The 13,349-nt window shown below is 47.2% G+C and overlaps 1 protein-coding gene across 10 annotated transcripts in view; it reads right to left on the bottom strand.

Annotated features, from left to right (window-relative positions):
- Positions 1-13,315, bottom strand: part of MYH7B (myosin heavy chain 7B) — a 46,279-nt gene extending 32,964 nt beyond the window's left edge. For 8 of the 10 annotated variants that reach the window (XR_012419302.1, XM_065523014.1, XM_074005112.1 and 5 more), the window contains exons 1-2: positions 13,206-13,315; positions 11,016-11,130 (exon numbers count right to left, since the gene is read on the bottom strand). Coding sequence is in view for 4 of the 10 variants with exons in the window: in XM_065523012.1 (XP_065379084.1) it covers positions 11,016-11,103 (88 nt within the window). In the remaining 6 variants the exon portion in view is untranslated. Of the gene's footprint in view, positions 1-11,015; positions 11,131-12,597 lie in introns of all 10 variants that reach the window. The other 2 variants (XM_074005114.1, XM_074005111.1) reach the window with 2 other exon arrangements.
- Between the last annotated feature and the right edge of the window lie 34 nt (positions 13,316-13,349).

Genomic DNA, 13,349 nt, shown 5'->3' with positions numbered 1-13,349 from the left:
AGCCTGAGGTCAAGCAGCCTAAGTCTGAGTCCCAGGGGTACCCTCTTTCCTCCAGCCCAATGGTGGACAAGATGTGTCCATGCAAAACCATCCCAGAGCAAATGGTGAGCCAGGAGGCAGGCTTCCCAGCTTCCAGGCCAAGCAGCAGGAGGGGGCGGTAGGAACAGGCTCCTGTCCTCTTCCCTGGCCTCAACCTCTGACTCTTCATCCCAAGCTATTCTTAGAGCCTAGATAATGCCAGCAGTTGCTGCTGCTCATATCGGCTTCCAGAACCACTCAACCCGGAGAAGCCCAGTCCCGCCCCCAGCCCCTTGTGTGCTGGCCTCCCTGCCAGGTAAGGGCATTAAGGGTGTCCTGCAGGCTCCATCCTCTATGCTGTGTGGGCTGCACACACTCAGGTAGGCCGCCGCAGGCAGGTAAGGGCCTGGGTAGTGGGCCCCTCTAACACTCCCCTTGCTGCACAGCTGGAAGAGACAGGAAGGGCTAAAGGACACCCTGGGGTAGAAGGTGCACCCCCAGGCTCACCGTCCAGATAGTGTGGCCCCACCGCAGGCTCCAAACTATGCTAAGAAGAGAAATGAAAGGGACAGGGGCCATGGACAAGGCTTAGCTGAGTGGAGGGGAGAAGGGGTGTGCAGACCAGGAGCAGGGAGGGGCCTGGGAGGCCAGCCTGGAGGAGGGAGGAAGCTAACAAGAGGAGGTCAGACTTTCCAGCTCGCTATATGACCTTGAGTAGGTCTCTCTTCCTCACAGAGCTTCAATTTCCATCATCAAGTAGGCATAACCTTATTCCACTGGGTTGTGGTATGGATTCAATGGAATAACACATGCAAGGAGCTTAGCCTGTGCCTGCCCCATCATACACACTATGGAAATGTCTGGTGATATTCTCACTAGCTCCTTCAGAGCAGGCAATGTTTCTCTTTCTGCTTTGCATCTGCAGGGACTAGGTCAGGCCTGGCACATGTCAGGACTGCCTCTTGAAATCCTTGCCCTGCCATTTACAAGCTGAGTGACCCTGGGCAAGTTACATAACCTCTCTGAGCCCTGGGTTCCTTCTCTGCAAAATAAATACACAAAGAAGACCTGCCTTGTAATGTGGTTGAGAGAAATAAATGAAACGAAGTGCTCAGCCTATGGGAAGATGTCAACAATTTGAGGATGCGGCTGTGGCTCTGTGTATGGTGGGGTACTATGGCAGGAAGCCTTGGGTCTGCCACTCTGTGGATGGAATCTGAGACAGTGCCCAAGGCAGCCAACATTCTGGAAGAGAGGTCTTAGTGGCACCCACATATGAAATCCCAGGATGTGGTAAAACCACCCCACAAATCCTGGACCAAAGCCGAGGCCCTGCCTGGGGTCTCAGGATGGGCTTGCCCCAGCCTCGGTCAGTTTCCTATGTAGTTCAGCGCCTCAAACAAATACTCTCCCATGCCCTTCAAGTTGGGATTGGCATCAGGTTTGCTCTGAAGGTTCAGGAGTCTTAAGCTGCTGGGGGACACACAGGCACAGACGGTTAATCATAGTTGTCTAACCTGGTGGAGTGGGGATCAGGAGAACGCCTGTTCTCCATGAAAGACCAAATAGTGGTGGAGGGCAGGGGGTGCTGTGGCTCTGCTCTTACCCTTGTGATCATGGTCAATCAGCTTGAGGGGTGAGGGGCAGAGGGAGGCCCAAAAGGCTAAGCTGGGCAACCTACCCAGAGGGTCTGAGGGTACCACCGCTCTATCTTGAGTGTCCTGAGGGTGACCCTGCTTGCTCCCACACCTGAGGGCACACTGCCTACCTCCCTGTGACTTTGCTAACTCAAGGACAAGAGACCTCCTTGAGCAGAGCCTTCTGATTTTTTTTCCATGGGCTGAAAATTTTATTAGTACAAATATCTCTATCATTCTATTATCTAATGCTTTGGGCCTTAAATTTCTTTTTTTTTTTTTCTTCTTTTTTAGATGGAGTCTCACTCTGTTTCCCAGGCTGGAGTGCAGTGGTGTGATCTCGGCTCACTACAACCTCTGCCTCCTGGGTTCAAGTGATTCTCCTGCCTCAGCCTCCAGAATAGCTGGGACTACAGGTGCGTGCCACCATGTCCGGCTAATTTTCGTGTTTCTAGTAGAGACGGGGTTTCACTATGTTGGCCAGGCTGATCTTGAACTCCTGACTTCATGATCCACCTGCCTCGGCCTCCCAAAGTACTGGCTCACAGGTGTGAGCCACCGCGCCCGGCCCCCGTTTTTTTTAAAAAAAAAATGTTTAAAGACAAGGTATCACTGTTACCCAAGTTGGAGTGCAGTGGCATAATCATAGCTCGCTGTAGCCTTGAACTCCTGGCTCAAGCAATCTCCCTCTCTCAGCCTCCCAAGTAGCTGGGACTATAGGCATGTACCACCATGCCTAGCCAAATTTCATTTCTTAATTAAAATTTCTATTGAGATAATTGTATATGCTCATGCAATTGTAAGCAATACCACAGTAACTCTGTAGTATTGACATTGATATAATGTACCGATCTTATTCGGATTTTCCCAGTTTTACATATACTAGTGTGAGTGTGTGTGTGCGTGTGCACGCATGCACATCTGCATGTATTAAGTTCTTTTTTTTTTTTTTTTTTTTTTTTTTTTTTTTTTTTTGAGACGGAGTCTCGCTCTGTCGCCGGGGCTGGAGCGCAGTGGCCGGATCTCAGCTCACTGCAAGCTCTGCCTCCCGGGTTTACGCCATTCTCCTGCCTCAGCCTCCTGTGTAGCTGGGACTACAGGCGCCCGCCACCTCGCCCGGCTAGTTTTTTGTATTTTTTTTTTTAGTAGAGACGGGGTTTCACCGTGTTCGCCAGGATGGTCTCGATCTCCTGACCTCGAGATCCGCCCGTCTCGGCCTCCCAAAGTGCTGGGATTACAGGCTTGAGCCACCGCGCCCGGCCGCATGTATTAAGTTCTATACAACTTCATCATCTGTGTCAATTCATGGATCTTCCACCGCCACCAAGATACTGAACAGTTCTAACAATAAAAAGGTGTTGCCCTTATATAACCACACTAACTTCCCTCCCATCTTTAACCCCTAGCAACCACCAATCTGTCCTCTGTTTCTAAAACGGTCATTCCAAAATGTTACATAAATGAAATCATATAGTGTATGTACTCTTTTGAGATTGGCTTTTTTCACTCCACATAATTCCCTGGAGATTCTTCGAAGGTGTTGCTCATTTCATGTTTGTGTCTTTATTGCTGAGTGGTACTCCATGGTATGTATGGATGCACCACAGTTTGATGGACCGTTCACCTGTGGAAGGACATCTGGACAGCTGTCAGTGTGAGGTGCCACCTTATCACCTGGGCCCTGGGGGCTGAGGCCACCCACCCTCCAACCCACCTGGGAGTCAGTGGGATGCAGCCTCCAAATTCTTGTTCCAGCTTTCTAGGACCAGAAGCCAAGAAAGCTCCCCACCCTCCCCATGCTCTTTCCCAGCCTAGGCATCAGGATTCAGTCCCTCCCAAATATGCAAACACCCAGTTCTCAGGGACAGCAAGAAGACAGTCTTATGGGCCTTGTTTAAACATGTTGGCTATAGACCTATATGTTGACCCTGGCCTGGAGACCCAGCCTGACCTGGCCCTGCCAACTGACCAGCCCCATCTACAGCAGCCCCACCCTCTCACTCATACCACTTCAGATACAGTGGCCTTCTGAGAGCTTAGAACTAAACCAGCTCCTGTCTCAGGGACTCTGCATCTGCCACTTACTCTTTCCCCAGACTGGGGCGTGGCTGCTTCCTTCTTCTCGAGTCTCCACTCAAATTTCACCTCCTCAAAGGGGCTTCCTTTGACTACATTAGCTAAACTAGGTCCTTTCTATAAAGGTTCTCTCTTCACCCTCTGTATCACATGTCTCCATTTCTGAATGTATTACACTTATGGCTAAGTCTGCTTATTATCATCTGTCTACCCCACAAGACAGGTCTTTCTTGAGACCCAGGAGCAGGCAGACGCCTTTCTGGGTCCCCAGCAGCCAGCATGCCCAGAAGAGGCACCCATGTGCTTGCTGATGGGCCATGTTCCCTGGGGTGAGGCTTCTGCTTTTGAGAACCATCTTTCCCAGTGGCCTCTCGCTCTGCTCCCTGCTGCGCACGCATGCCAGGCCCAGTGAATATTCTGACTCCTGTTTCCCACCCAAGCCTGGGCAAGCCTCTCTTTTCTTTGCTCTCCTGGATTCAGCTGAGCCAGGTTAACCATACGGCACGATGCCTAAGAGTTCTGGAGTCCAACTGCCTATGTGCAAACCCTCAGTTGCTCTGTCTCTTTGATCTTCTGATTCCTCATCTATAAAACAGGAATAAGCCAGGCGTGGTGGCTCATGCCTGTAATCCCAGTACTTTGGGAGGCCAAGGCAGGAGGGTCACTTGAGGCCAGCAGTATGAGACTAGCCTAGACAACACAGTGAGACCCATCCCTATTTTAAAAATAAAATAAAATGGGAACACTATTAGTACTTGTCCCATAAGAAATTGAATGAGATAATATCTATTTTTAAAAAGAAAAGGCATAAGTGCCTGGCACATAAGAGTTCGACATATAATCATTACTATTCATTTTCTTATTATCATTAAGATCATCTCCAAACTCAGTAGATTAAACAAGGAAAATTCATGTCACACCAATATAGAGATCATGAAAAAGTCCCAGAAAAAGAGTCATTCCAAGGGTCACTTGGGCCCCTGTGACTTCTCATCCTTAGGCAATTCCCTTGTTTTTTAATTTTACAAAATTTTTTTGTAGAGGTGGGAGCTCACTGTGTTGCCCAGGCTGGTCTCTATCTCCTGGTCTCAAGTGATCCTCCTGTCTTGGCCTCCCAAAGTACTGGGATTACAGGCATGAGCCACTGTGCCCAGTCCTAGGAATTCTCTTTTGGCTTCACTCTCTCTCCACTCCCTCCCTTCTTGGAAAATTCAAGGAGATGGAAGGGCAGGATGATAGCCTCTCCCTGGGGAGAGAGAGGCTCCCATCACTAGTTTCAAGGTGACAACCGTCCTCTCCCACATCTAGAGTTGTCAGCCTGCCCCAACATTCTCTAGCTCCACGGTGTCCCTACAGAGAGCCACACAGTCTAGGCCCAGAGCCCTGCCATCCTCCAACCACAGGCAGAATAAAGGGTTATTGCCTCCCCAAAGAGCTGTACCCCATCTGCTTCCATGCATTCATCCATCCAACCATGTAAACACTGAAAAACAAATCTTGCTATTAATCTGGAAAATCACAATGAGACACTGTTTCACAATCACTAGACTGACAAAAGCTAGAAACCTTGACAATTCTGCCTCGGTGAGGATGCAGAATGAGGGCAATTCTAATACATTGCTAGCAGGACTGCACATTTGCAAAACCATTTGGGAGAGAAACTTTGTATTACCTCGTAAGTCTGAATATGCTCACGACCTTCAACACACTGCATAGGAGGCATCTATTAGTCTTTTTAGCATGTATAGTAATAGAATACTAGAGAACCCAAGTGACGATTCACAGGAGAATAAACAAACAAAATGTGGTATTTTTATGCAATGAAACCTATAGAGCAGTGAAAATGAATGAACTAGTTACCCTTAAAACATGGATAACTCTCCTGACATAACACTGAAAGAGAAAAGCAGGCTGCACAAGAATCAAACAATTTACCACTTAAAAGTGCAAATACCATGAAAAACTGTCATATATTGTTCAGAAATACACCTAATAAAAGGATAAAAATACATAAGACCTACCTCACACCCTATATAAAAATTAACTCAAAATGAATCAAAGACTTAAATGTAAGAGCCAAAACATAAAACTCTTAGAAAAAATAAGTGTAAATCTTTGTGACCTTCGAATTAGGCAATGGTTTCGTAGATATGACACTCAAAGCACAAGCAAAGAAAAAAAATAAATTGGACTACGTCAAAATTTTAAAATATGTGCTTCAAAAGATACTATCAAAAAACAGAAAAGACCATCCACAAAATGGGACAACTTATTGGCAAATCACAAATAAGGAAGGGTCTACTATCCTGAATATATAAAGAATTCCTACAACCCAACAACAAAAAGACAAATAACTTACAAATAAGCAAAACATTTAAATAGACTCTTCTCCACAGAAGATATACAAACTGCCAATAAGCACATGAAAAGATATGCAGCATTATTAGTCATTAGGAAAATGCAAATCAAAACCACAATGACCAACTAGGATGGCCATAATCAGACAAGTACAGTGGGACCTACATATCCATGGGTTCCACATCTGTGGATTCAACCAACTGCAACTTGAAAATATTTGAAAAAAATGTTTCATCTGTACTGAACACGTACAGATTTTTTTCTTTGTCATTATTCCCTAAACAACATAGTATAACAGTTTATATAGCATTTACATTGTATGAGTTATTGCCAGTAGCATAGAGATGACTTTTTTTTTTTTGAGACGGAGTCTCGCTCTGTTACCCAGGCTGGAGTGCAGTGGCGCGATCTCAGCTCACTGTAACCTCTGCCTCTGGGGTTCAAGCGATTCTCCGCCTCAGCCTCCCTGAATAGCTGGGACTACAGGCACGTTTTCGCCATGTTGGCCAGGCTGGTCTCAAACTCCCGACCTCAGGTGATCTACCAGTCTCGGCCTCCTGAGGTTCTGGGATGACAGGTGTGAGCCATTGCACCCAGCCGAGATGACTTAAAGTACATGGAAAGGACAGTGTGGTGGCTTTCGCTTGTAGTCTCAGCTACTTGTGAAGCTGAGACAGGAGGATCCCTTGAACCCAGGAGTTCCAGGCTGCAGTGAGCTATGATCGCACCATGGCACTCCAGCCTGACAGAGTGAGACCTTGTCTCAAAATAAACAAATAAAAATAAATTTAAATTTAAAATAAAACAAAATTAAAGAGTATACGAGAGGATGCACATAGTTTATATGAAACACTACACCATTTTATATAAGGGACTTAAGCATATATGAGACACTACATCATTTTATATAAGGGACTTAAGTATCCCTGGATGTTGGTATCCATGGGAGGTCCTGGAACCAATTCCCCACAGACACAGAAGACTGACTGTATTGGTGAGGATGTAAAAATTGGAACTGTCATACAATTGCTGCCACTTTGGAAAACAGCAGTTCCTCAAAAAGTTAAACATATACTTACTGTATGATCCGGCAATTCCACTCCCAGGTATCTACCCACAAGAACAGAAACCATTCACACAAAAACCTGTACATGGCTGTTCATAGCAGCATAGTTATAATTATTTTTGAGACAGGGTCTCACTCTGTCACCCAGGCTGGAGTGCAGTGGCACAACCATAGGTCCCTGCAGCCTTGACCTACTGGGCTCAAGTGATCCTCCCACTTCAGGCTCCCTAGCAGCTGGGACGACAGGCACATGCCACCACGCCCGACTGATTTTTAAATTTTTTTTGTAGAGAGCCCTATGTTGCCCAGGCTGGCCTTGAATTCCTCAGCTCAAGTGATCCTCCCACCTCAACCTCACAAAGTGTTGGGATTACAGGTATGAGCCACCACTCCTGGCTATAGCAACATTATTCTTAATAAATAATAAAGTGGAAACAACCCAAATGCCTATCAACTGATGAGTGGAGGAACAGAGTGTGGTGTATCTGTACAATGGAAGACTATTCAGCCATGTGAAGGAATAAAATTCTGATCCACGCTACAACATGGGTGAACTTTGCAAACATCATGCTAAGTGAAAGACGCTAGTCACAAAAGGCCACAGATTGTAGGATTCCATTTACATGAAATGTCCAGAATAGGCAAATACATAGAGAAAGAAAGTAAATTACTGGTTTCCAGGGGCTGGGGAGGAGGAGAATTGAGGAGTAACTACTAATAGGAATGAGGTTTCTTTCTGCAGTGATGAAAATATTCTGGAATCAGACAGTGGTAATGGTTGTACAATCTTGTAAATATACCAAGAACCACTGAATTGTACACTTTAAAGGGGGAATTTTATGGTGCCTGAATGATATCTCAATAAACATTGCATAGGAATAATAAACACCAAATCAGGAGAGTCTTTATTTCTTGGTTTGGGGGTCAGTCATAGAGGGAAACAAAAAGGTCTTTATCTACATTAGCAGTGTTTCATTTTGCAAGCTGGATGGTAGGTACACAGGTATTTGTTCTATTAATTTTTATACATTTCTCAGTGTTTTCATAATAAATAAAATGTGAAAGTATTTACTGGGCGTCAACCTGGATCAGGTACTGGGTTACATGGGTGGTGCAATGGTGAATCAAAACAGACCCATCCTGCCAAAATTAAGTGGATACATAAGTACATAACAAGTGGAGAAGAGGGTCTATAATTAAGTTATCTCCCCTTTCTAGGCTTCTGTGTCCTCACGGATGAAATCAGAGCCAAACTAGGAACCTGTTAGTAGAAGGTTTCTGAGGATCCCAGGGGCCTTGAAGTGTGTCTCCCCTTTTTCAGCCCACACACCTCAAACACGACCAGGGCACTGACCCTAGAGTTGGCCCTGGTGCCATCAATCATCACAAGTGGGCCTAAGGCAAAGCCCAACTTCAATCAGTCTGTTTCTTCTCAGTAAAATAGGGTAACTTCTCCCTCCCAGGATGACTGTGGGGGTGTAAATGAGATAACACATATAAAGTGTCAGGGACAGGCCTAGCACACAGTAAATCCTCAACACCTGGGACAGTCCCCACTTTGATTCCACAGGCATTTCCTGAGCAGCAATGCTGGCCCAGGCCTGTGCTAGAGGCTGGAAGACAAAGGAATTCCACTCTGAATGGCCAAAGCAGTGGCCCCCAGCCAGGTGGGGAGACGGCCTCATAAACAACAGTACCAGGCAGGGTGATGTCACTGCTAAAAAGAGACAGTAGCCATGTGCACAGACGCAGACCACGTGTGATGCAGACCCTGGGGCTGACAGAGATGTTCCAATCAAAAGGCACAGTCCAGACTTGGAGAGAGGCCCTCGCAGGGAAAAAGGCAAGACACAAAGTTAAGGGATTGGCCTCCATTCACAGTGAAGTACATCCCTGCATACTTTTCTTCACCTAATTCAAACTCAAATGTTCCCACAAACCCCAAGAACAGAGGATGCAATGGATTCAACAGTTAGCGTTGGGAAGTCTGAGCCCATGGCATGTCCCAAGGTACATGTGTGGGAACACCATGGCTGACAGTACTGCTGTGATCTCTGGTAAGTCAGGATACCTCTTCAAGCCTTCCTTTCCCCAGCTGTAAAATGGAGGCTATAAAGATACTGATGTCATAGGGAGGTAAGGGAAAGTGAGATAAGCACTGTAAAGTCATCAGCCAAGTACCTGGCACTTAGCGACCAGCTCAACAAAGGGTAGTTATTGTTAGGAAAAAAACAGATTTCACTTTGAAAGTGAGGAAAGCCAGAGGTGGTGGCTCACGCCTGTAATCCCAGCACTCTGGGAGGCCGAGGCAGGCAGATCACGAGGTCAGGAGTTCGAGACCAGCCTGGACAGCAAGGTGAAACCCTGTCTCTACTAAAAATAAAAAAAATTAGCTGGGTGTGGTGGCGTGTGCCTGTAATCCCAGCTACTCGGGAGGCTGAGGCAGGAGAATTGCTTGAACCCGGGAAGCAGAGGTTCCAGTGAGCCAAGATCGTGCCATTGCACTCCAGTCTGGGTGAGAGAGACAGAGAGAGAGAGAGAGAGAGAGAGACCCCATCTCAAAAAAAGAAAAAGAGAAAAAAAAAAGAACAAGAAAGAAAAAAATAAAATGAGGAAAGTGGGATTTGGAGAGGTGAGATGACTTCTCCACAGTCAGGATTCAAACTCAGGTTTGAGACACCAGAGACTCAGTACAAATCATCTCCCTCTGCTTCGGAATCTTCATCAGGTTCCCTATAGTCTACTACATGGATTCCATCCTTGCCAGAGAGTGAGGATCCAGGAAAGGCCTGGGGCCAAAAAGACCCCTGGGCAAGTTCCCCAATCCTAGGTTTCTTGATCTGAGATCCCCAAGTGAGCCTGAGAAAGTCTGTGAATTCCTCCACATAGTTGATGCAAAATTTTATGCCTAATAGATCTCAGACGAGTCTATAGCCTCAAAAGTGACCAACCATGGACTTGACCTGGCTTAGCACGGTTTCTTATTCACCCAATGGAGATACGATTTCTACCCTGAAAGGCTGTGAAGGGATCAAATGAGGCAATTTGTGAGAAGTACTTGAAACATCCTCAGCTTTCATTAAATGGTTTCCTTCTCTTTCTCTCTCCCCAACCTATTTCCATTGGTTAGCAAATATTACTGAGCATCTGCCATGTGGCAGGCACTAATTAGTATAGGTCCTGGGGGTAAAGTGGTGAACAAGACAGACATGGCCCCTATTTTCATGAGGCTCACATTCTAGCAGAGGGAAACAGCAGACAAAAGCAACAATTTCAGATATGAGTAACTGCTATGAAGAAAATACAAGGCCAAGTGCAGTGGCTCACGCCTGTAATCCCAGTTTGAGAGGCAGAGGCAGGCAGATCACAAGGTCAGGAGTTCGAGACCAGCCTGATCAACATGGTGAAACCCTGTCTCTACTAAAAATACAAAAATTAGCCGGGCGTGGTAGCACATGCCTGTAATCCCAGCTACTTAGGAGGCTGAGGCAGGAGAATCGTTTGAACCCGGGAGGTTGCAGTAAGCTGAGATTGCGCCACTGCATTTCAGCCTGGGCAACAGAGTGAGACTCCCTCTAGGAAGATAAAAGAAAAGACAAAGGATAACGTGATACAGACTTATAGGGTGGGGCAGCCTCCAGGGATGAAATATTTGAATGACCAAAGGAGCCAGTCATGCCAGGATTTTGGAGGAGAGCACCCAGGCAGAGGGTGCAGAAAGGGCAAACGCTCCCTGGAAAGATTCTTAGTCAAGAGTCCTTCACTCCCAGTCCTACCACGAACTGGGTCACCTTGAACAAGTCACGTAACTTCTGAGGCTCAGATGCCACATCTACAAAATGCGAATAAAGACATCTTACCTGCCACATTGTGAGAGGATTCAACCAAAGGGCTGTTAAGGTCTGGGATCCTCCCAAAATCTTGCCATAGACACCTGATACTCGTCATTTGGCACCCATCTTGGAAGAGGGGAACCTGCACAGAGAACCCCGGGTCATGCTTTTTATTTTCAATTTCATGTTGCACTAGAAATAGCTTCTTTTGTTCCTGGTTGACCCAGTAACCTCTTCCTGCCACCTGGGGCCTATTCTAATTAATAGCTGCTTATCCCCTCAGGTACAAAAGCCAACAAGGAAAGGACATCAGGAAACATTGTTCTGGTATCTACCACCATCTCCCCCCATCCTGCGACCACACACGGGAGACTGGAGGACTCAGCCCGTCCTGTAGTCAGATAATGTACATGCTTTATTTAAAGAGTCAAAAGGGGCCGGGCACAGTCGTTAACGCCTGCAATCCCAGCACTTTGGGAGCTGAGGTCGGTGGATCACCTGAGCTCAGGTGTTCGAGACCAGCCTGGCCAACATGGTGAAACCCTGTCTCTACTAAAAATACAAAAAATAGCCAGGTGTGGTGGTGGGCGCCTGTAATCCCAGCTACTTGGGAGGCTGAGGCAGGAGAATTGGCTTGAACCTGGGAAGTGGAGATTGCAGTGAGCTGAGATTGCACGATTGTACTCCAGCCTGGGCAACAAGAACGAAAACTCCATCTCAAAAAAAAAAAAAAAAAAAAGAGTCGAAAAGATCTTGGTCCCTGGGTTGGGCCACTGATTTACCATCACCAGGAGTTCTCACTCCTAAATTTCTTTGATCTGTTCTCTTCACTGCATCTCCACAGCTGCTGCACTGGCTACGGCCTCATTATCTCACATCTTAACTCTCTCTGCTCTTTCTCTAGCCCATCTCCCCACTTCCAAACCATTTGTCACCCTGTAACCAGTGCCTAACACACAAAACTAACCATGTCTTTCCCCTGCTTAAAGCCCTTAGCTCCTGTTGCTCAGTGGAACTGGCATCTGAGGCTACCTCTCCAAGCCTAAGCGCCTAAAGTCCTGTTGGAACCCTTAGGCCCTTCCTCATTATCCACACCAAACTCCTCCGTGTCTGTAAAACGAGCCGAACAACCCTCAGAATTATATGCCTTCGCTGCTCTTTTTTTTTTTAGGACAGGGTCTTACTCTGTCACCCAGATAGAAGTGCAGTGGCACGATCTCAGCCGCGGCAGCCTCCGCCTCCGGGGCTCAAGGATTCTCACGCCACAGCCTCCTGAGTAGCTGGAATTACAGGCACGGGCCAACATACCGGGCTAATTCTTGTATTTTTAGTAGAGACGGGGTTTCGCCACGTTGCCCAGCCTGGTCTCCAACTCCTGAGCTCAAGTGATCCACCTGCCTCGGCCTCTCAAAGTGCTGGGATTATAGGCCTGAGCCACTGCGCCCAGCCAGCCTTTGCTGCTTTTGTTCCTGCAATTTGGAACACTGTCCCCATCCCAGCCTCTCACCTCTACCCCTACACTCCTTCACTACCTACACCTTCCTAGCCATCCTTCAAGACCCCAAAAGCCATCCCTGATTCCTTCAGAAAAGCACTGTTTATTGCCTACCTTATCAGATTGAAAGCAGTGGCTGTGTCTTATTCATGGTTAATGCCCTAGAAGCTGGGCTGATACATTCCATTTAACTAAAATTCCTATCGGGTGCTTCGGACTGCAGACAAGCCTATCACAACCCAGAAGGAAGAAACAGGGAAGGCACCTGTGGGCTGCCAAGCAGTGAGGTGGGGGTAGCAGTCATGAATCTGCATATTTTTAAAAGCTGCCCCAGATCCTGATGTAAACGGTACTGGAGAGTCTGACAAACACAGGGTTCCCCTCAAACAGTCCTAACTTCAGCATTCCTGGAAAAATGAAAATCCTTTCCTTTTGCCTCTAATGCTTTCCCTGCTGCTATTCCAGGTTAACAAAATAAATAGATAAAATCGGGGGGATTTTTCTAGGACCCGGCTGCGCTGGGAAACAAGCCTGGGTTCTAATACAGGTTCAGCCCCTGACGTACTACGGGCCCCTGACCCTCCCTGGGGCCTCCATTACCACGACCACCCCACCCTTATCAACTGTGTGCCCCTGAGGTAGTGAGTGTCCCGCTCTGAGCATTAGTTTCCCCATCTTCCACTGGACGTCGCCAGCTCTGACGCTCTAAGAGCTATGCATACCCGTAGCTCCCCGCCGACCCCGACGGTCCCCTCCCCTCCTTCCCAAGGTCCGTCCGCCAGGGTGCAGCCGACACACTCCTAACGCCAAGGCCGCCCTCTCAACGACTGCCCCTTCCTAGCCGCGACTCAGCGGCAAAGATATGG

The sequence above is a fragment of the Macaca fascicularis genome, chromosome 10 (assembly GCF_037993035.2).
Source record: "Macaca fascicularis isolate 582-1 chromosome 10, T2T-MFA8v1.1".
Lineage (NCBI taxonomy): Eukaryota > Metazoa > Chordata > Mammalia > Primates > Cercopithecidae > Macaca > Macaca fascicularis.
This window is presented reverse-complemented; position numbering and strand designations above follow the sequence as displayed.